The 19,902-nt window shown below is 41.4% G+C and overlaps 5 protein-coding genes across 5 annotated transcripts; 3 read left to right on the forward strand and 2 right to left on the reverse strand.

Moving 5' to 3' along the window:
- Positions 1-123: 123 nt before the first annotated feature.
- Positions 124-1,446, forward strand: LOC134021918 (histone H2B-like). Its single transcript, XM_062463033.1, has one exon. It carries the CDS (start codon positions 357-359, stop codon positions 729-731), a length of 375 nt encoding a protein of 124 aa, XP_062319017.1. The 5' UTR covers positions 124-356; the 3' UTR covers positions 732-1,446.
- A 2,702-nt stretch (positions 1,447-4,148) lies between these two features.
- On the forward strand, positions 4,149-4,924 carry LOC134021919 (histone H1-like). Its single transcript, XM_062463034.1, has one exon. It carries the CDS (start codon positions 4,169-4,171, stop codon positions 4,793-4,795), a length of 627 nt encoding a protein of 208 aa, XP_062319018.1. The 5' UTR covers positions 4,149-4,168; the 3' UTR covers positions 4,796-4,924.
- Positions 4,925-5,645: 721 nt separating this feature from the next.
- On the forward strand, positions 5,646-6,366 carry LOC134021944 (histone H2A). The gene has a single exon (XM_062463071.1). The coding sequence runs from the start codon at positions 5,656-5,658 to the stop codon at positions 6,040-6,042; it is 387 nt and encodes a 128-aa protein (XP_062319055.1). The 5' UTR covers positions 5,646-5,655; the 3' UTR covers positions 6,043-6,366.
- Positions 6,367-7,765: 1,399 nt separating this feature from the next.
- On the reverse strand, positions 7,766-17,420 carry LOC134021929 (uncharacterized). The gene is made up of 10 exons (XM_062463054.1): positions 17,296-17,420; positions 16,055-16,366; positions 15,729-15,932; positions 15,520-15,630; positions 15,280-15,407; positions 15,085-15,166; positions 9,268-9,380; positions 8,970-9,157; positions 8,628-8,846; positions 7,766-8,445 (listed from the first exon to the last, which is right to left on the reverse strand). Exons 3-9 carry the CDS (start codon positions 15,912-15,914, stop codon positions 8,638-8,640), a joined length of 1,017 nt encoding a protein of 338 aa, XP_062319038.1. The 5' UTR covers positions 15,915-15,932; positions 16,055-16,366; positions 17,296-17,420; the 3' UTR covers positions 7,766-8,445; positions 8,628-8,637.
- On the reverse strand, positions 16,058-18,626 carry LOC134022737 (uncharacterized). The gene is made up of 4 exons (XM_062464488.1): positions 18,099-18,626; positions 17,537-17,956; positions 17,296-17,416; positions 16,058-16,366 (listed from the first exon to the last, which is right to left on the reverse strand). The coding sequence occupies exons 1-4, from the start codon at positions 18,119-18,121 to the stop codon at positions 16,058-16,060; spliced, it is 873 nt and encodes a 290-aa protein (XP_062320472.1). The 5' UTR covers positions 18,122-18,626.
- Between the last annotated feature and the right edge of the window lie 1,276 nt (positions 18,627-19,902).

The raw sequence follows: 19,902 nt of genomic DNA on the forward strand, positions 1-19,902 counted from the left end.
ACAATATAAGTTATTTGCTTTGAATAACCCCATCTCATCCAAGCATACAGCAAACATTTCCGCTGTGACATTAATGATTGATGAAGTTGATTGGCTGAGGATTTTTCTGTGTAAAAAAAGTCGAATATTTCCTTTCAGTTTTCATAACTAGGTTGAGTCATGACTACTGAAGGGAAAGGGGGGGTCGGTAAATCCCACGCACGCGCAGTAGATTTCACTATAGCTCGGGAAAGTCACATCCCAGCTGAATGCAGCAACTAGGATGAGGCGTGCCTAAACATTTGCATGTCTCCGGCTACATATACCGGGTAACCAGCAGCTGTTCTAATCATCCGTTTCTGAGAAGCAACGATACAATGCCTGAGCCAGCAAAGTCCGCGCCCAAGAAGGGCTCCAAGAAAGCCGTTTCCAAGACTGCCACAAAGGGCGGGAAAAAGCGCAGAAAGTCCAGGAAAGAGAGCTACGCCATCTACGTGTACAAGGTACTGAAGCAGGTCCACCCCGACACCGGCATCTCCTCCAAGGCCATGGGAATCATGAATTCCTTCGTCAACGACATTTTCGAGCGTATCGCCGGAGAGTCGTCTCGTCTGGCTCACTACAACAAGCGATCAACCATCACCTCCAGGGAGATCCAGACCGCTGTCCGCCTTCTGCTCCCCGGTGAGTTGGCCAAGCACGCCGTGTCCGAGGGCACCAAGGCCGTGACCAAGTACACCAGCTCTAAGTAAACGGACTCTCCTTCAAATTCACCCCAAAGGCTCTTTTAAGAGCCACCCACTGGTCTCTACAATTGAGGAAGTCCATCGCACTTGTTTGAATGTTTCTATATTGCTGCATGGTATGTGAAGCAACTATTGACTGCCGTGAACAGACAGGTTATTCTGCAAACTAAACAAATACAGTACAGTGTTTCAATAATTTAAGGACGGTGCAATAGTAACATCACGATTCCTCAATAACAATTGTCTTTGCAGTATGCCTGTGTAGCCCAGGTTAATCACATAATGATCGATACATTTTCTTATCATAGATCATTCTTTCAACATATGTAAATATTCAATAAGTGCATAAAATGGCAGTTTTTTTAATTAGTAATCATGTACCGACGGCAACTGTTGCAGCTGTGTAGAATCTCGTGGCTGCAATGTCATCGGGCGCGAGACTTCAGCGTCCTGAGGGACGCGACTCATTTCATATTTTATATTTATATCTATTTTATATAAAATATATATTGTTTAGCTCTAGTATATTATTTAGCTCTTTAGGACATGTTTAGCTCTTCAGTATTAGACTTTTAAATTGTTATTTATACATTATGCTTTTTCTACTTTTTTTTTTTTTAATATAAAAAAAAAGATCCATATGTTCATTGTATGCACCTTCCTGCCATGGTAAATTGTGTTTGTGTTAACTTACATGGCAATAAAAACCTATTCTGATTCAGATCAAGTACTTTTTTCAAATGCTTAAATTTTTTTTTTTACTTGTCCTATTTTTTTCAAAACTTAACACACAAATCCAACAACTGCACACACAAAATGCAAAATGCCTCGCTTCTCTTGCAAAATGAAGCACTGCATTCAAAATATCACAAACACGTCTCAAAAGCACAAATTTGTCTCATGTTGCAAACACTTTTGCGATTATATTAAATTTTTGGATATATCATATACAGTTATTCAAAACCTAAAGCTCTTCTTTCATGAGCTCCTTTGTACATTTCTGTACAAGATACAAAAATGGTAAACACAAAAACAAGATTTAAACTAAACTAAATTGTTTTACTATTGCATTTGTGGTTGTGAATACAGTATTACACAGTACAAAAGAAAGATTGTAGTAGGACAGCAACCAAACCTAATTTTGAAAAAGGTGATTAAATAATGGTGTGTCTGCCATGAACTGAAGAATACAGTAATATATACTATTTTCTACAATATTGTCAGAATGTCTTCTTACAGTCACTGTACTGTTGCACGGTATGATACAGTAATCCACCAGACTGTGACCAATCATGCAGTGCACTGCAGTCAATGGATGCATGGGTCCTAAAATATATGTTTGTGTATAAAGTATACCGTGTGTTGTGCTGAAACAGCTATTATGTGTACATTAGAACATGTGTATATTACAGTATATTGTTAAATACCTGTTATCTTTTCAACAGTAAAGGTTCAAATCTTACCCACCACTGTAAATCAACTCAAATTAGGCTATGTATAGGCCTATTCTAAAGCCATGATTGGTTGGTGTTGAGTAAAGCAATGAGTGTTTGCACATGTGAGGAGTTAGAGTAAGCAGAGCCTGTTTAAGGCACTGATGAATTATTGTGGCATTTTGATTGGTTGTATTTGAAAAAGGAAATCAATGCTTCCTGTTAGAATTGTGTGTGTTACATGGAGAATTGTGTGTTGTGTTTTGCAAAAAGTGTTTTATGAAATTGAAAACTGAGTCAAAGGCCCAAAATGTGCATATGGTTTTGAAGATTTGAGGCGTAGTTCTGGAGTTTGAGTGTCAGGTTTATGAAATTGTGTGAAAAGTAAGGAATTTGTGTCTAAGCATTTGAAAAAAAAACTGTAAGTACTGATACTAGAAAAATCTACAGTAAGAAAGTATTTGTACTTTGTTACTTCCCATCTCTGTTGACTAGGAAAGTGCCACATGCATGAAACTTACTCTGCTTACTCATACTAGTCCCCTCAATGTACAGTAAGAATTATTTGATACTGGGATATACAGAACATAAATTACATGGGGGTGCATTTTAGGGCAGGGTATTTAGGGTATTATGTCTTGCCAAAAAATTAAGCAACAGCAAAGAAAACGTTGCACTCGATCAAATTCAAGAATCTTGCTTTCTTGACTTTTCTAGATCTGTGTGTTTGGTCACCAAGTATTTAAAATGGTTTGTTCTAGTTTAAAGCTATTTTGCTTATGTTTCTGTAAAATTGCAATACTCAACTGACTTCCGAATATACTGAAGTGACTTCCGGATATATTTAAAATGTTCTTACATTCTCTAAGCTTCTTACTCATCCTTATAAGACTTGAGCATTTCATATGCGTGTGTAAATGTGTTTCCCATGCGTCTGTGCAAGCATTTAATATGTGTGTATGTACATTTTCAGTAGTATGAGTGAGTGTGTGAACATTTCACATGTGAATGTGTTTCAAAGTGTGTGCGAGGATTTCACATAAGGTGGATGTGAGTTTTCAGTCGTATGGATGTGTGTGTGAACGTGTGTGTGTATGTGTGAGGACAGTCTGAATCATTTCCTAAACAGCCCATCATACAAACAGGCTATTAGGAACTAAATACAACCACTTGTCCAGCCTAATGAAATAAATGAAAAGTCCTTACGACTCATACATTCCCCATCACCAACAGCATGGATATTAACATGTACTGGATCTGACGAGTCCGGCTCATACTGAGCAGGTAGAGACCAGACACACACACACCATCCACGGAATACAGTCACGCTGTAGGCTACAGTAAGTCTCACAGTAACAAGTAACAAGTCTTACAGTAGGCTACTGCAAGATTTACAGTAAGGATTGTGTCCTTGGAGATGAAAAACTAGGGGAGGGAGAGCAATAGGGAGACCAAGATTTCCCAGACTTCAACCTCCGGTCCACAGCCCCACACTGTGTTTTGTATCTCCCAAAATAGACCAGTTTTAAGCCCCTGGTACCCCAGCTGCGTATTCTAAAACAGTTACGTTTCTCGACAGATTATTTGGCTCACTGGAAAACGTTTTCTCGTTTTCCACGACGGCCGTTTTAAATACTATTGGGGTCAAATGGCACAAACAACACGGTGCGCAGAGCTCCCTCCGCGAGGACAACGGCGATGATTTGAGCCGGCCACAACAAAACATAGAGTGCCTCCGGTCCACATACCGTTTTATTTTGAACGTTGAAAAGGCTGCTTGCTGCCCGATTAACTTCCAGACCGCAGCTCAATTCCAACAGGGATTTTTTAGCCCGTTGTTCACCGGGAGAAAACACAAGTGCCAACGGATAGCAGCAACGGAGAGAAACTGGGTTGAGGGTTGAGTCTATACAGTTCTCATGTTGTATTTAAAGCCAGCGCTCTTATCGCCGCAGCGCTAAACAGCAGCCTCGCACATTCAAATCGCACACGTCCCACGAGTGTTTAGACATGGCAGAAGTCGCTCCAGCTCCCGCTCCTGCAAAGGCACACAAGAAGAAGGCGGCAGCCAAGCCCAAGAAGGCTGGACCCAGCGTCGGCGAGTTGATCGTCAAGGCCGTGTCCGCTTCCAAAGAGAGAAGCGGCGTGTCCCTGGCAGCGGTCAAGAAAGCCCTGGCGGCCGGCGGCTACGATGTAGAGAAGAACAACTCCCGCGTCAAGATCGCAGTGAAGAGCCTCGTCACCAAAGGAACCTTGGTCCAGACCAAAGGGACGGGCGCTTCTGGCTCTTTTAAGATTAACAAGGAGGCGGAGGCCAAGGCAAAGAAGCCCGTTAAGAAGGTCGCCGCTCCGAAAGTCAAAAAGGCAGTCGCCAAGAAACCTGTTGCTGCCAAGAAGCCCAAGAAGGTCGCTGCGAAGAAGCCCGCAGCTGTCAAGAAGCCCTCAGCTGTCAAGAAGTCACCCAAGAAGGCTAAGAAGCCCGCGGCAGCCAAGAAGGCAACCAAGAGCCCCAAGAAGGTGAAGAAGACCGCAACACCCAAGAAAACAGTGGCCAAGAGTCCCAAGAAGGCAGCCAAGCCCAAAGCCGCCAAGCCCAAGGCAGCCAAGGCAAAGAAACCAGCGCCTAAGAAGAAGTAAACCTTAGTCCGCGTCTGTCCGTATTACAAAAAAAGGCTCTTTTAAGAGCCACCCACCTGTCCTGAAATGTGCATGATGACCATGTTGTTTGCTCGTGTAGGCTACCAAACACTTACACATGCATGATGGTCTTTCATAATGCTTAGTTAACTTGGAGTCTTTGGAACCCACTTCTGTTGCACCTTAAATTATCTTAGTCTCAGACATTAGCTAAATCGATGATAAATAAAATACAAAAAAGCAAATGGACTAGTTGCAATGGCACTTCCCATTTGGGATAATCTAGCGAGAAAACCATGACAAATGGAGAACATGATACAGCTAGCTAATTTGAGAAATATACGTTGCATGAGACTTTCATTGGTGAAAGGGCTTCGTGGAACTGTAGAGCTGCATATAAATGGTGCTTCTGCTATTAGCAACTTGCAAATAGTTGCCTGGAATATTAAGGGTGCAAATCCAATTTAAAACCACTATCACCAACTGGATAATTCTAGGCCTATAGCTCTGATAAATATGTATGTGGATATATGAAACTGTTGTCACTCCACGATTGACGAATGTATAGTGGACTTTGCATTCATTCATCCATCCATGCCACATTAATGTATGTGATTGGCGCCTTAAAGGAGGAGCGACTGGATGAACAAAGAGAGGTGAGGAGGGGAGGGAGACAAGGAGACCAAACGCGCCTTCTGCGGGAGAGAGAATGACTCCACCCCCGAGTTTGTCGCCATCTACGATTGGATCAAGACTCAACCGACTTTGTAACCAATGAAAGCGTTTATCATCAGCTAGCCTATAAAGTCTGTACTCCGACAGACGTTTTTATTACTCGTTTGAACAGAAATATCAGGAAGATGAGCGGAAGAGGCAAAACCGGAGGCAAAGCCAGGGCTAAGGCCAAGACCAGGTCATCCCGCGCCGGGCTCCAGTTCCCCGTGGGTCGTGTTCACAGGCTTCTCCGCAAGGGCAACTATGCGCAGCGTGTGGGAGCTGGCGCACCCGTCTACCTGGCCGCCGTGCTGGAGTACCTCACCGCTGAGATCCTGGAGTTGGCCGGCAACGCGGCTCGTGACAACAAGAAGACCCGTATCATCCCCCGTCACCTGCAGCTGGCCGTCCGCAACGACGAGGAACTCAACAAACTTCTCGGTGGCGTTACGATCGCTCAGGGTGGAGTGCTGCCCAACATCCAGGCGGTTCTTCTCCCCAAGAAGACCGAGAAGGCCGTTAAGGCCAAGTAAAGACTAAACCTTTGTTTCACGTTCCCCAAAGGCTCTTTTAAGAGCCACTCACTACACTCTTCAAAAGCGCATTGTCTTTCAATTCTTATCAAGTGACAAGTTTGGTGGACTCTAAATGAAAGCTACAATACATATTTAAAGATCCTGTAAAGTGGACCTGAAAACGAGTTAAGTTCGCCACACCAAAGAATTTGTTATTGACTACCCATCCAAATTCGAATGAATAGCAGAGGTATCTGGTATGAGTTGGTGAAAACCGCTAAATTGATATTAGGCTACTCGGTGTAGAATGGTATTTTGGTGAAATGGTAGCTAATGTGTTAAAAGTAGCCTAGTTGGAGAGCTCACTGATGTCTCTGGTGTCCATTTTTACTGTTACAGCTCAGGGGAACATTTCATTTATATGCATGTATGTTTCATTGAACAAATAAATTGTAAATCTATACGGTTTTGTTCGGCTTGACGTAGCGTCCATTATCTGGGTCGGAGGTAGGCAGCGAGGGGCGGAGATTCAGCTCCTTCAGGCGACACGCCCCCCAGTCTCAAGCAGAGAAGACTGCTGATTTTTCACGATTTCAAAGCCTAATTTAACATACTTGTCGGTGTTATTTTTTCATTCGAATTTGGATGGGTAGTTAATAACACATTATTCTGTGGTGTGGCAAACTTAAAATTAGGGTGCTTTCACACCTGACATGTTTGGTCCGTTTCAATCAGACCATGGTTCGTTTTCTCTGAAAGTCCGGTTCGTTTGGAGAGGTGAGAACACGCATTCGAACTCTGGTGCCGACCAAACAACCGAACCATGGTCCCCCTAAAAAGACGGGACTCGGTCCGGTTCCAAGTGAACCATGGTTCAGTTCGCTTTAGGTCTGAACGTAATCGGACTTAATATTGATCTATTCCAGGAAGCAAACCAAAATGTAGTGCATTGTGGGTTGAAAAAGGAATTTACACTTGGCGGAGACAGCCGTGCCACTCATTAACAGCGAAATTAGTTTAGGGAAAACGTGGAGGAATGATGAAGTGAAGGCTCTTCGGCAAATATGGGCTGATGATCATATTGCAGAGATACCTGTGGAGACACATAAGAGTGAGGAATTACAATTATTTAGTGATATACTGAAATAAAGGGTCATTGTTGCACGGTGGACCAATGTTGGTTCAAAGTTAAAAAACGTAGACAGCTAAAAGTGGGTGATGTTCAATGGCAAAAGTGGTAGCTCGTCAAAAAAATAATTCCCATGGTTTGATAACCTGGATATAATCCTGAGTAAAAGACCAACGAGCAACCCAAAAAACTTGGTCGTGCAACACCAAATCATAACAATTAAAGATAGTATTACAATCGCAATACGCTACTGTTGCTCCATTGTTGTTCTTGACAAGTGATTTTCCCTCACACATTTTCTGTCCATTGTATTGTTGAGTCTCACCTATAAAACACAACTGCATCAAAAAGAGACCAAAACACTATCGACATAAGCCTCTACAAGTATTTTCCCTTCACTCATGGAAATGTGTGTCAGGGCAATGTGAGCTGAGAGTCTAGGGGCCTAATTGACCCTTTTGAGCTGACATGTTCTCAGTGAGAGTGAACATGTGTTTATTGCCCTTGTTGTTTTTTTGTGTTCAGCTGGGCCTGGTGTACAGGTAAGACCTACTCACCTGCTCAAGCTGAGGTCATTTTAAATTGAATTTTCAAAAGCAATAATTCACAACATCAAAATAAAACCAAGAAAGAAATATAGGAGTAGAAAATGTATTCAATCATGCAACTATTAACATAAGTGTGCATGTGTCTTTTTTAATAAAACATTTACAAAATAATTAATGCACACTTTTTTTAAGAGTTAAAAAATGAATGCAATTAACAACTATTTACATACATGTACATGCATTGTTAGTTCCAGCAGGTATCCAGTACTGGGATACACACTGGGACTGTTGATGTTGTAACAACAAGATGTTAAGTCCTGTCATCGACATGACTATTCTACTCATCCAGCCATTTCAGGTCCAGGCCCTCTCCTCTGAAGAACTTCCTCTTGGCACCGTGGTCAAAAGAAAGTTCAGTGTTTGTGTCAATGTCCTTCACAGCCTTGAAGAGGATGGCTTGCTTTTCACCTTCTCCTGTGTTGAAGACGCAGTGAAGTGGCTTCAGGTTGCTCTTTTTCGAAGAATGCTTGATCCTTCTTCCAAAAGTGTCGGCTCCGTGACACTCACATGGACTGTGGCCATCAATGCAGAGTTCCGTCTGCCCAGCTCTGAAGAAAAACAGGCCACGCATGTCTTCTTCTGAGTTGTGGCTCATCATTTGTCTCCCCTCAGCAGCTGTGGTGATGATTCCATGGTAATCACAGACAACTGCACCTTCAGCAAAAGGCTTGGTTGTAACCACTCCTGTAATAAAGAGAAGATAACATTTTGAGTTAGATCAAAATAACTAAATAGATATTACAGTTGGTAAACATTTCAATACGTTTTTCTTATGGGTGGAGCCCAACATGATAAAAAGATCATTTAAGTGTTCATATTAGTGTTCATATTCATCCCCTTACAAGAAAAATGAAAGGTTTTCTTACTTAGCCCTTTCTATCCACCAAAGTCTTGGATGACCAGGCCTTTCCAATTCTGCTGAATTGTTTTCTTGTAGGTGTGAGCATCACCCTCAATGGACAGTTTGGAGGCTGGTTTCCACATCTGCCGGATCTCTTCTGGAGTTGGATGGTTGGCTGTCCACCCCTGCTTCTTAATCTGCCTATCCAATTTCCTGACTGATGGTTTCTGATGGATGTATTTTGCTGATAGAAATAATAACATAACATCAGTCATGCTAGTCATTTATCACACTAAATAAATTGCCATGTGTAAGTAATGTATTGATTTGGTAATCAATGTTATGGATTATGGATTGGAGTACTTACACAGCAGATGTTCCTGTCTCTGGAGATACTGGGAGGTTTCTGGGAACCCTGCAGTGACCCTCTTCCTTTTTCCTGGTGGCTGGCCTTCTGTGGAAACTGGGAATGTGGTGATGAAGCTAGAAAAGTCTTTTTCAGTAGGCTCGGAAGGCTGGTTGTCCTTACTTGGTGGAGGGCAGGTCTCTGAAGTGCTTTAAAGATTAAAGAAAATAAGGATTAAAATGAGACAAATGAAGACAACTTGGTACACAATTGTGAGATTTAATTAACGTGTTGTTTTGTGTAAAATGAAGATGCTTACTCAATCAAGGATTCCAGCGTTAGAGCTCTGGCCAATAAAACCTTTGGCAATCGCATTCGATAATGCTGGTTGGCCAGAAAACTGTTATGGGCCATATGATGTGCCACACCCTCCTTTTTATGGAACGCAGATTTGATTCAAAATTAAATAAATAAATAGGTAAGTAAATGCATAAATAAATATGGCTATCAAATAAACCGTGAAAAAAATGACAATAAATATAGCATATATAAATATAGCATCATATACATATATAGCTGAATCCATTTACATAAATAAATAAAACATGGACTAATTTAAAAATGAACAGAACATAGACATTGATGACCATTGAAGTCCCACTAGAGCAAAAACACAAGTATTATCGTTAATCCACTGCTCGTCAATGCGAGCTAATCAAGCTCACCGATTAGACCAGGGGTGTCAAACTCATTTTAACCGAGGGCCACATCAGCATTATGGTCGCCCTCAAAAGGACAGTTGTGTCTAGCTGTAGCTTTTGTGAACATATTCTGCTGCGATTGCAGTCCGCCTTTAAATTCTTGGACAATCTGCAGTTTTTCTTGGAGGCTACATGTGGCATATTTATCTCTGTGTTTGGTGTCAAAATGCCAACGGAGATTGTACTCTAACGACCGACATCGCCTCATTTAACACGAAATACATACATTTTTTTCTCCTTGAAGCACAATGTATTCGCTTTCCCATCTCTCTTGAAACTGCCTTTCATCCAGGGCCAGATGCAGCCTGCTTTCTGGGGGGTGTCATGATTACGGAAAGGGATCGTATTATTTTTTATATTGATACCATTTTTGAGACTGCTTATAAATCCTAGTGTTAATCAGGCGCGGAGCCAGGCGTTGTTAGCATTCAACAGGGGAAGCAGAAACATGCATCTAGCTTGGCTGAGTACTCTAACCAAGTTCGAGAGCGATACCAACTTGAGTTGAATGCCCAAGGACCTTGGCTGAAAATGCGCATGGGGTACGTTTGCAGAACCGGCTGCATTGGAGTGCTGTCATTCAAACCATGCTCGCCTTCACCCAATTAAACTTGGAACTTGAACGCTTGAAGCGTTGAACACTGATGTGTATATACACTAGTGGTGGGCCGTAATCGGCGCTAACGTGCTGCGTTAACGTGAGACTCTTATTGGGCGATAAAAAATATTGCCGTAAATCGATTCTCAAAGTTTGGTTGGGAGCTGGGTCTATACTACGCAAGCTATGATGAGTTTCACCTTGATATTTTAGCGCGGATGTATACCTAGCCGAATTGCACTGTAGGGGGTGAGAACGAGTCTTCGAACCTGTGCGTATGCCTTGTGTATGAAATTACCACATCAAACGTAACGTGCTAACATGGATGCAGCTATGAAGCCGCCTGGTTTGCTTCAGGGAAAATGTATTTTTAAGAAGCTTCCCAATGGAAACCTCGACAAAACTAAGGTTGTTTGCACCTTGTGCTATGCGGAATTAGTTTACTGTAGGAGTTCTTCCAGTCTCAAATACCACCTAAACGCAAAGCATCCCTTAGCTAATGCGGAAGATGCCGGGCCAAGCACTGATGTAGCGCAGGGGAAGAGTCGTCGTCAAACTACTGTTTGAGTGCAACCGAGGCAAGCCCGTCAGCACAGCTCTATCAGCCAAGCTAACTAATCTAATAAACAGTTAATAAACACAAGTACATCTTATTGAACATAATTTATTTTCATCACCAATTATCATAGTAGAACAGCTTTCTCCAGCAGTTTGTGATGCATTTTGGAAACAGGAGATGAGCCCCTGGTCTAATGCGCCATCTGGCTTGATAAACCCATTCTCAAAGACTTACTTTTAGTTATTATTTGGGTAGCACACATATTCTGAATGCCTTCGGCAGAATTCAAATGAGCCATTTTAATATAGATTAACGCCAATATTACAGTGAGATTAATCTAGATTGAAAAAAATAATCTATGCCCACTGTATATACAGTGATTTCTAGAGGCCGGCCATATTTATCAACTACCTTGGCGTTCAGGCAACATTTTGGTTTGGTTTGATCTAAAATAACTGGTTACCCTGGGCACACCGTAGACGATACCAGAGTGTACCTGTCACATATTTGGGTTTCTCGAGGCAATATCCATATTAACCACGACATCACAGCCCTTTATGACACTACATTAACAAGGAATACTTAGGTCACTTAACCCAGACTATATAAACACAATACGCTTAAATGCGAACACTGAGGCAAAGGAAGAGTATACAAGTGGTAATATTCTACCCACAACACAATACTGAAGGTGTGGAATTGATGTGATTGAGCATCCAGGTAACTTTGTTATGTGTCTAAAATACATAGATTTGTATTTTGTTTCTAACAAACACTCAAGTCAAGTCAGTTTATTTATAGAGCACATTTAAAAACAGCCAATGCCAACCAAAGTCATCACATAAGGCAAAACAACAATAAGTAGGAACAACAGACAAACAACACAATTACAGTGAGCACGAGTGACCCTAAACTGACTCGAAAGCCAAATAATAAAAATATGTTTTAAGACGAGACTTAAATGTCACGGTGGTGGGGGATGAAATTGGCAGTTTATTCCACAGTAGTGGAAGTGGAGTAGGGGCCACAACACATTTATGTCCATCGCATTTCTTTATTATGTACTATACAAATTAATCGAATCAAATCTTTTTTGTATAGGGCGTCCCGCACCTGTGCTAGAGGCAGAGATGTTCACGAGTCCTTTTATCAGAGTCTGAGTCAAGTCTGAATTCTTTGAGTTAAGAGTCCAAGTCAAGTCTGGAGTCTCTGACCACGAGTCTGAGCCAAGTCACAAGTCTCAACCATAATTACATATTACCACTACAGCATACCGATTTTAAGCATTTGAAGCCAACAAATCTTCACCAAAGTGAGCTCCACTAGAGTGCTGTAGTCTATGAATTAATAATCCAAATGAAAGTCCTACTGTAAATGTAATGTGATAGCTAGTTAGTCTTAACTAAATGCCAAGTCATCACTCGATATCCTGCCCTTGCACACGTTTACTTTAGCTATAGCCACCATACGTTCTTGGCTAACATTACACTACAGAAAACTGACCTCTCGGGTGTGTTTTAAGATGCCTGATGAAGTTTGATGCTGTTGATCCTGCATCTCTTATTTTCGTGTGACAAGTTTTGCATATTACACTGCGCTTGTTCGTTCCTGTGCTTTGAATATCGGTAAAACCAAACGAAATGACAAAAGGCACGTGTGGAGCTGCCATGCTTGCTTGTCCTATTCCACGCCCTTTCTCTCCTCTCGCTTGCTCTAATTTTCTTCTCTCCTGTCAGTCAGCTGTGGCGCAAATGCGAAGAGCAAAATACTGACAGAAAGCTATAGGAATTTTCGAGGATTTCTGTAGGCCTATGCATTTTCTAATGACTCGTATTGTCCACGAGTCTTTACATCTAGAGTCCGAGTGAAGTCTGAAGTTGCAATACGTCGAGTCAAGTCGCAAGTCAATGATAATGCGACTTAAGTGTGACTCTAGTACGAGTCTCTAACTCGAGTCCCCATCTCTGGCTAGAGGTTACTTCCTGGACATCTTGCACACGAACGCGGTGCTAGATAAGTCTCAAACAATTTAAGACTTGGTCATTGATGTCTATGTTCTGTAGAGCACTTATCCGCCCAAGTACCTCTACAAAATCTTCAGTGTGCCAAAATGATGTCAAGCCATGATGATCAATTAGAACAGCTATAAGGCCAGCATGCTATCTCTGACACCAATAATGCCAACATCTGCACTACAGCTTGTTTTTCTCCATGTACCCCACAAGGTCTGCCTATGACCTAGTGCAGTTGCTTTGGTCTGAAGATAACCTCGACCCTCTCCTTTGCATGTAGGATTGGAAATAAATACAGCACAGAAATACATGTGGCAATAGGAAATAGAAGTCCCATTAAATAAATAAATGTTTTTTGAAAAACGAAATTTTGAAATAAGTACATGTATTTAGGTAAATGGATTCAGCTACAGTTAGGTCCATAAATATTTGGACATTGACACAATTTTCATCATTTTGGCTCTGTATACCACCACAATGGATTTGAAATGAAACAATCAAGATGTGCTTTAAGTGCAGACTTTCAGCTTTAATTTCAGGGTATTTACATCCAAATCAGGTGAACGGTGTAGGAATTACAACACATTTTATATGTGGCCCCCCCCTTTTTAAGGGACCAAAAATAATTGGACAAACTAACATAATCATAAATCTAATTGTCACTTTTAATACTTGGTTGCAAATCCTTTGCAGTCAATGACAGCCTGAAGTCTGGAACCCATAGACATCACCAGACGCTGGGTTTCGTCCCTGGTGATGCTCTGCCAGGCCTCTACTGCAACTGTCTTCAGTTCCTGCTTGTTCTTGGGGCATTTTCCCTTCAGTTTTGTCTTTAGCAAGTGAAATGCATGCTCAATTGGATTTAGGTCAGGTGATTGACTTGGCCATTGCAGAACATTCCACTTATTTGCCTTAAAAAACTCTTTGGCTGCTTTCGCAGTATGCTTCGGGTCATTGTCCATCTGCACTGTGAAGCGCCGTCCTATGAGTTCTGAAGCATTTGGCTGAATCTGAGCAGATAATATTGCCAGAAACACTTCAGAATTCATCCTTCTGCTTTTGTCAGCAGTCACATCATCGATAAATACAAGGGAACCAGTTCCATTGGCAGCCATACATGCCCACGCCATAACACTACCTCCACCATGCTTCACTGATGAGGTGGTATGCTTTGGATCATGAGCAGTTCCTTCCCTTCTCCATACTCTTCCCATCATTCTGGTACAAGTTGATCTTTGTCTCATCTGTCCATAGGATGTTGTTCCAGAACTGTACAGGCTCTTTTAGATGTTTTTTGGCAAACTCTAATCTGGTCTTCCTGTTTTTGAGACTCACCAATGGTTTACATCTTGTGGTGAACCCTCTGTATTTACTCTGGTGAAGTCTTCTCTTAATTTTTGACTTTGACACAGATACGCCTACCTCCTGGAGAGTGTTCTTGATCTGGCCAACTGTTGTGAAGGGGTTTTTCTTCACCAGGGAAAGAATTCTTCTGTCATCCACCACAGTTGTTTTCCGTGGTCTTCCGGGTCTTTTGGTGTTGCTGAGCTCACCAGTGCATTCTTTCTTTTTAAGAATGTACCAAACAGTTGATTTGGCCACACCTAATGTTTTTGCTATCTCTCTGATAGGTTTGTTTTGATTTTTCAGCCTAACGATGGCTTGCTTCACTGATGGTGACAGCTCTTTGGACTTCATATTGAGAGTTGACAGCAACAGATTCCAAACACAAATACCATACTTGAAATGAACTCTCTTTTATCTGCTCCTTGTCAATGAAATAACAAACTCCCATGAGGGAATAACATACACCTGGCCATGGAACAGCTGAGCAGCCAATTGTCCAATTACTTTTGGTCCCTTAAAAAGGGGGGGGCCACATATAAAATGTATTGTAATTCCTACACCGTTCACCTGATTTGGATGTAAATACCCTGAAATTAAAGCTGAAAGTCTGCACTTAAAGCACATCTTGATTGTTTCATTTCAAATCCATTGTGGTGGTATACAGAGCCAAAATGATGAAAATTGTGTCAATGTCCAAATATTTATGGACCTAACTGTATATGTTTATATGATGCAATCTTTATATATTAATTGCCATCTTTTTTTTTCATGGTTTATTTCATAGCCATATTTATTTATGTATTTACCTATTTATTTACCTATTTATATATTACATTTTGAATCAAACGGCATTCCATACCTTTTGGCTCTCCATAAATGCTGCTGCCTGTGTCTTGGCAGCCCTTCGGATCTCATTACTAGTGGCAGGTTGGAGTTTGTAGCTGCAGTAAGAACATTTGACATGAAACTTTAATTGTGATGTGTCTGATAATAGGGTGAAATACAAGAAATATATCAAATACTCATCAGCAAATGGATGTAGGTAGGGACATACCTTTTATGGAGTCGATAGACATCCTGTGAGACACTGTGAACAGGTTTGCCATGGGATGAAATGAAAAACTTGTTGCAACTATCCTTGAGGTATCCACGGCGAATTTTATCATAGTACGCCTGTAACCACTTAGTGAACAAGAAAGACAATAACTTGACTGCAAAACATTGTGAGTAATATATCATTTGTATCATACAAAAATAACAATGGTAAAACACATTTGTCTGCTAAAGGACTTACAGCTTCCTCCTCCAGTGTCAAGGCAAGTGTGACGATCTGTAGTGTTCTGTGGTGGCGGATGCAAATCACAGCCCTGCCACCAACATGCTTTCTACTCTTCCACTCTTTCACCTGGAAAACATGGAAAATATTTAAATGCATTTCTAAATAACCATTACAGCATATTCTGGGGATAAACTCCTTCAAGCTGTTAACAGAGATGAACTTACAGTCATGCCCTCCACAGCTCCTGGGTGCTGAAAGTGACCCAACACCATGACCGTTTCACAGTAATGGCGGAATGACGTCTTATCACCTTCAGAGACATCGGATTCATCCATTAATTTCTTGAAGATGTTCAGGAATTCTGCCTTTGCAACGTTCAAAATTTCCTGGCAATCTGCAATGCTGCGCATGCCATTGGATAATCGATTGTTTCTAGATTAAACAAGAAAATAATAGAGAAAACGGGAGACAGGTTATTAAACACACCACACTCAGGATTGCAGTAGTAAACAAGGACATCAGTGGTAATAAGACAATACAGAATGAATAGTACTTACTTGGTGACCACTGCATGGAAACAAGCCTTGGCAACCGGCTTCCTCAGTGACAGCAGCAGGTCCTTGTACGCTTGGCACATGGACTGGAGCTCTGCGCCTTCCTTTCCCAGATCAAGCTTTATCTTCAGGAAGCCTACGAATCGTATCATGTTATCAATGTAGAGCAGAATGTTGGCTGCGCTCATGTCTGTCAGTCGTAGTTTTGTCAAGTAATCTCGTGTATCTTTGCTCTTCTTGAGGAAGTCCAGATTTGGCTCATCCCCCTTGGGCTGCAAATAGCGCAGGAAGCGTGACACGTTGTTAGCCTTTGAGAGACACAATGAGAAATAAATGTTAGCATTAACATCATTGAACATATGGAACATTGTTGAAATTGGTGTTCTGACTGAAAATCAGGGCTTGATGCGGGTAGAATTCGGTTGTGTCGGGTAAAGCAGTCACTCTTACTAAACACTTTGGCGGGTGGAATTCTATATATATATCTCTATATATATATTTTTTATTGTAGTCTTCTCAAAACACATCTAAAACAGGGTCCTCAAGCCTCACGCATTGACTGTGAGACACACGCATTTCAACCAGTTCACACGCTCTCACGCCACACCTTGTATTTCTCACGCTGAGAAGGCAACGCCAACCAAGTTGTCTTGCTAACGTTGTAAACATTAATGGACGAGGCGCAGGCACACGGAGTGAAGTTTCCTGCCGCCAGCACGTATCGTTTTCCCCTTTGTTAAACAGTCTCGGCCACCGTGTGGTCGTTACTTAGCAACATAGACGCCCAAACACACGTGACAGAGAAAGTTTGGAAGAAAGCTTGTCTAACATTTTTTATATTTACTCCAGAGAGGCTAGAACATTTGGTAATATAGCCCATTTTTGGCTATTAATGATGCAGTGAAAAACTATACAACTGCTTTGCAACCAGAAGATTTGGCTCAGTTTGGCTGGCTTAGGCCTACGTTATCTGAAACTAAGGGAAATGTTAGAGGGTATGGGAAGCACTGAAGATGTATTTCTTCATTTGATTTCAAATTATACTGTATTAATAGTCTCGTGATGAAACCGACAATGAAGAAGAGACAAAGAAAAATAAAAGACTGTTCAACGAAAATAGTTGCTAATGAAATTGCTGAGTGGCTAGTAACTTTGGAAAACCACTAGCCACAGTGGCTGGTGAGCAAAAATGTTAATGTCAAGCGCTGCTGAAAATGTATGTGTAAATAGATCTTACCTCCTGTTGAGAGTTGGTGATGCTGAGACTGTCCGTGAGGTACGTTTTGAAGTCCGAAATGAGACTGGCATTATCAGGAAACTTTGAATATAGACCCGCCTTTAGCATTTTACCACGCACACTGGGGGAAAAAGAAGAGGGGAAGAATTAAATGATGAGTTGTAGAATTGAAAAAAAGGTTGTAGTCCAGATCATAAATTCTACTTCAACATAACACATGTATACAATTCATAATACTTGCCAGGAAGGTTCTCCTGTCCTCTCATCCAGATCAGAAGAGGGCAAGTCCCTGTCATCAGTCCCTTGTGGTGAAGAGGGGGGAGAGGTGCCAACACATATGGTGGCAGTTGCTGAGGTGTCGTCACTTGCAGAGTGTACGGCCATGGTCTCAGGGGGCATGTTTCTGATGAAGTGCTCCTTCCCAAGAAGCTCAATCACCAGGGCTAAACGACATTCCAGGTGGGGTAGCATCTCACAGATATGGTTGTAATCCCAAATCCTGGTCCGGGTCCAATTCTTGGTGGAATCCCTGGCCTTCTGCACCTCAGACGCTCTTTCTTGTGGTGTGCTGCTTTTCATACAGACCCTGGCCAGATGTTTAGACAACATGTACTGTGGCTTTTGGCACCGCAGACAGTACACAAACATGCGATCAGTAGACCTTCAAGATAAACACAAAAAGGTACAAAAAAAGACATTCATAACAGTGAAATAAGAAACTCTTAAGATCAAAATGCAGAAAATGCCATTGAAGGAAACACCCATAAAATAAGAACGTTTTGCTGTAATAACATCAGTCTTACCTCTTCTCAGCTTGTGCAGCCATAGTGAAAGTAATGAATGGTTCTTCAGGTAAGCAGGTAGAAGTTCAGGTCAGAAGGTCAAGATCACTAGATGAGCAGAACTGTGGAGTGTTTGAAATGTCCTCTTCTATTTATACAGAAATATCTGCCAAGCTCACCTAGTGTGATGTAATTGTAGCAAACGGAACCTACGTCTATGCTTAGTAGGGGTAAATAACTCTTCCCTGAAAGGCTGGAGATCAAAAGACCTGTCCTGACCCCCAGATCAACTAGTCTCAAGCCTATTCTGCCTTCAGGAAACTAATATAATAGTTTAGGCTTTCGGATTTGGAAATGTCACAGTGATGACCTAAAGAATATAACACAAGCATAAATGTCTATGTGTGCACCTTACCCTGTATATCCCCGACCGACTATACTTTACTAGCAGAGGATGAGAAAACCCCTACTCCAGAGAATATCAAGAATTTCACAGTACAAGCAATAGTTAAAAAGTTTCAAATTAGTGCTGATTTCATATACTAAATCAATTGGGGTAAATTTTCATAAAAAAAAAAAAATCAAAATCACCCATGGGTTCACTTTTCATGGTTATTGTTTAAGCTTGTTACCACTATTGTTGGGCAACTTACTAAACCTGAGCGCTCAGACATGATTTATCCTATTGATCTAAAGAATTTTTCATTAAACCCCTTTCATTCACCGCTTCAAAATATTGAAAAGCTATGATAACATAACATTGACTTGAATGACATTAACAGCAGTCACAAAAAGCAATAAACACTAAATGTCACAGATCAGTGTCATCTCATCCAAAAGTTGTTTTAAACAAAAATGGTTTCAGTCCAAACAATAAGAAAAATACGCTGTTCCAAATACTCAAATATTGTCCAGGCTCAGTCCATAGGAAAAAAACGTATCAAAACAAATAGGCTAGCCAAACAACGTCCTTGTCCAGGAAAATGGCAAAGTGACAAATCAACGAACAAAATGTATTCTCACACAGTGGTTTCTCTTCACTTTAGCTTGCTGGTAAACGACAGAAATTTAGGTTACTTCACCTAAAATCTTCCCATGTTTTCACTCGTCGCTGGAGCTCTAATTCAGTCTGGTCAGAACTGAAAACAGAACTGTAGAACTCGGCAGGGTGAAGGATCCAAGAACAGCTAACACAAACCAACGCGATTGTAACTCCTTCCCCTGTGTTTTATTATGTTCTTGTTCTCATACAGGGGACTAAAGAACAACATAATAACTGTACTATGCGAACATGCTTTATAAACGTACTCGCACGTGTCTCACATACAGTACAATCTCATGTCTCATTCTCACCAACGGTGTTACACTGAAAACAGGTCCGTGTGGACACAATTACTATTGCAAGATCCGTTGTCTTTTTTTCTTCATTTCTCTTTCTTAAACTGTTTGACTCTTAATGAACTGTGAAAAAATTCACACAATACAAATCATCTCTGAATGACAGAACTCATTACTGTGTTACTGTGAAAAACAAATCCTCTTCACCAGGGGCGTTGTTAGACATAAGGCCCTACTGGGGAACAGGCCCCTATTCGTATCCCTCTTTTTTTCTTCCAAGCTTGCTGCGCACAATGCACTACTCGGCTATAGAAACTCCCCTTGCTTAACCCACTATACAACAGTTCAGGGATGCAAGTTTGATATCAGCTTTGGCAGGAACATCAATAGTTAATGTGAGCACGCACATTTTTTTCCGCATTCATTTGAGTGCAAATACTAAAAAGGGTCTAACAACGCCCCTGCTCTTCACAACTTAACTGGAGTG

This window comes from Osmerus eperlanus, chromosome 6 (genome assembly GCF_963692335.1).
Source record: "Osmerus eperlanus chromosome 6, fOsmEpe2.1, whole genome shotgun sequence".
NCBI lineage: Eukaryota > Metazoa > Chordata > Actinopteri > Osmeriformes > Osmeridae > Osmerus > Osmerus eperlanus.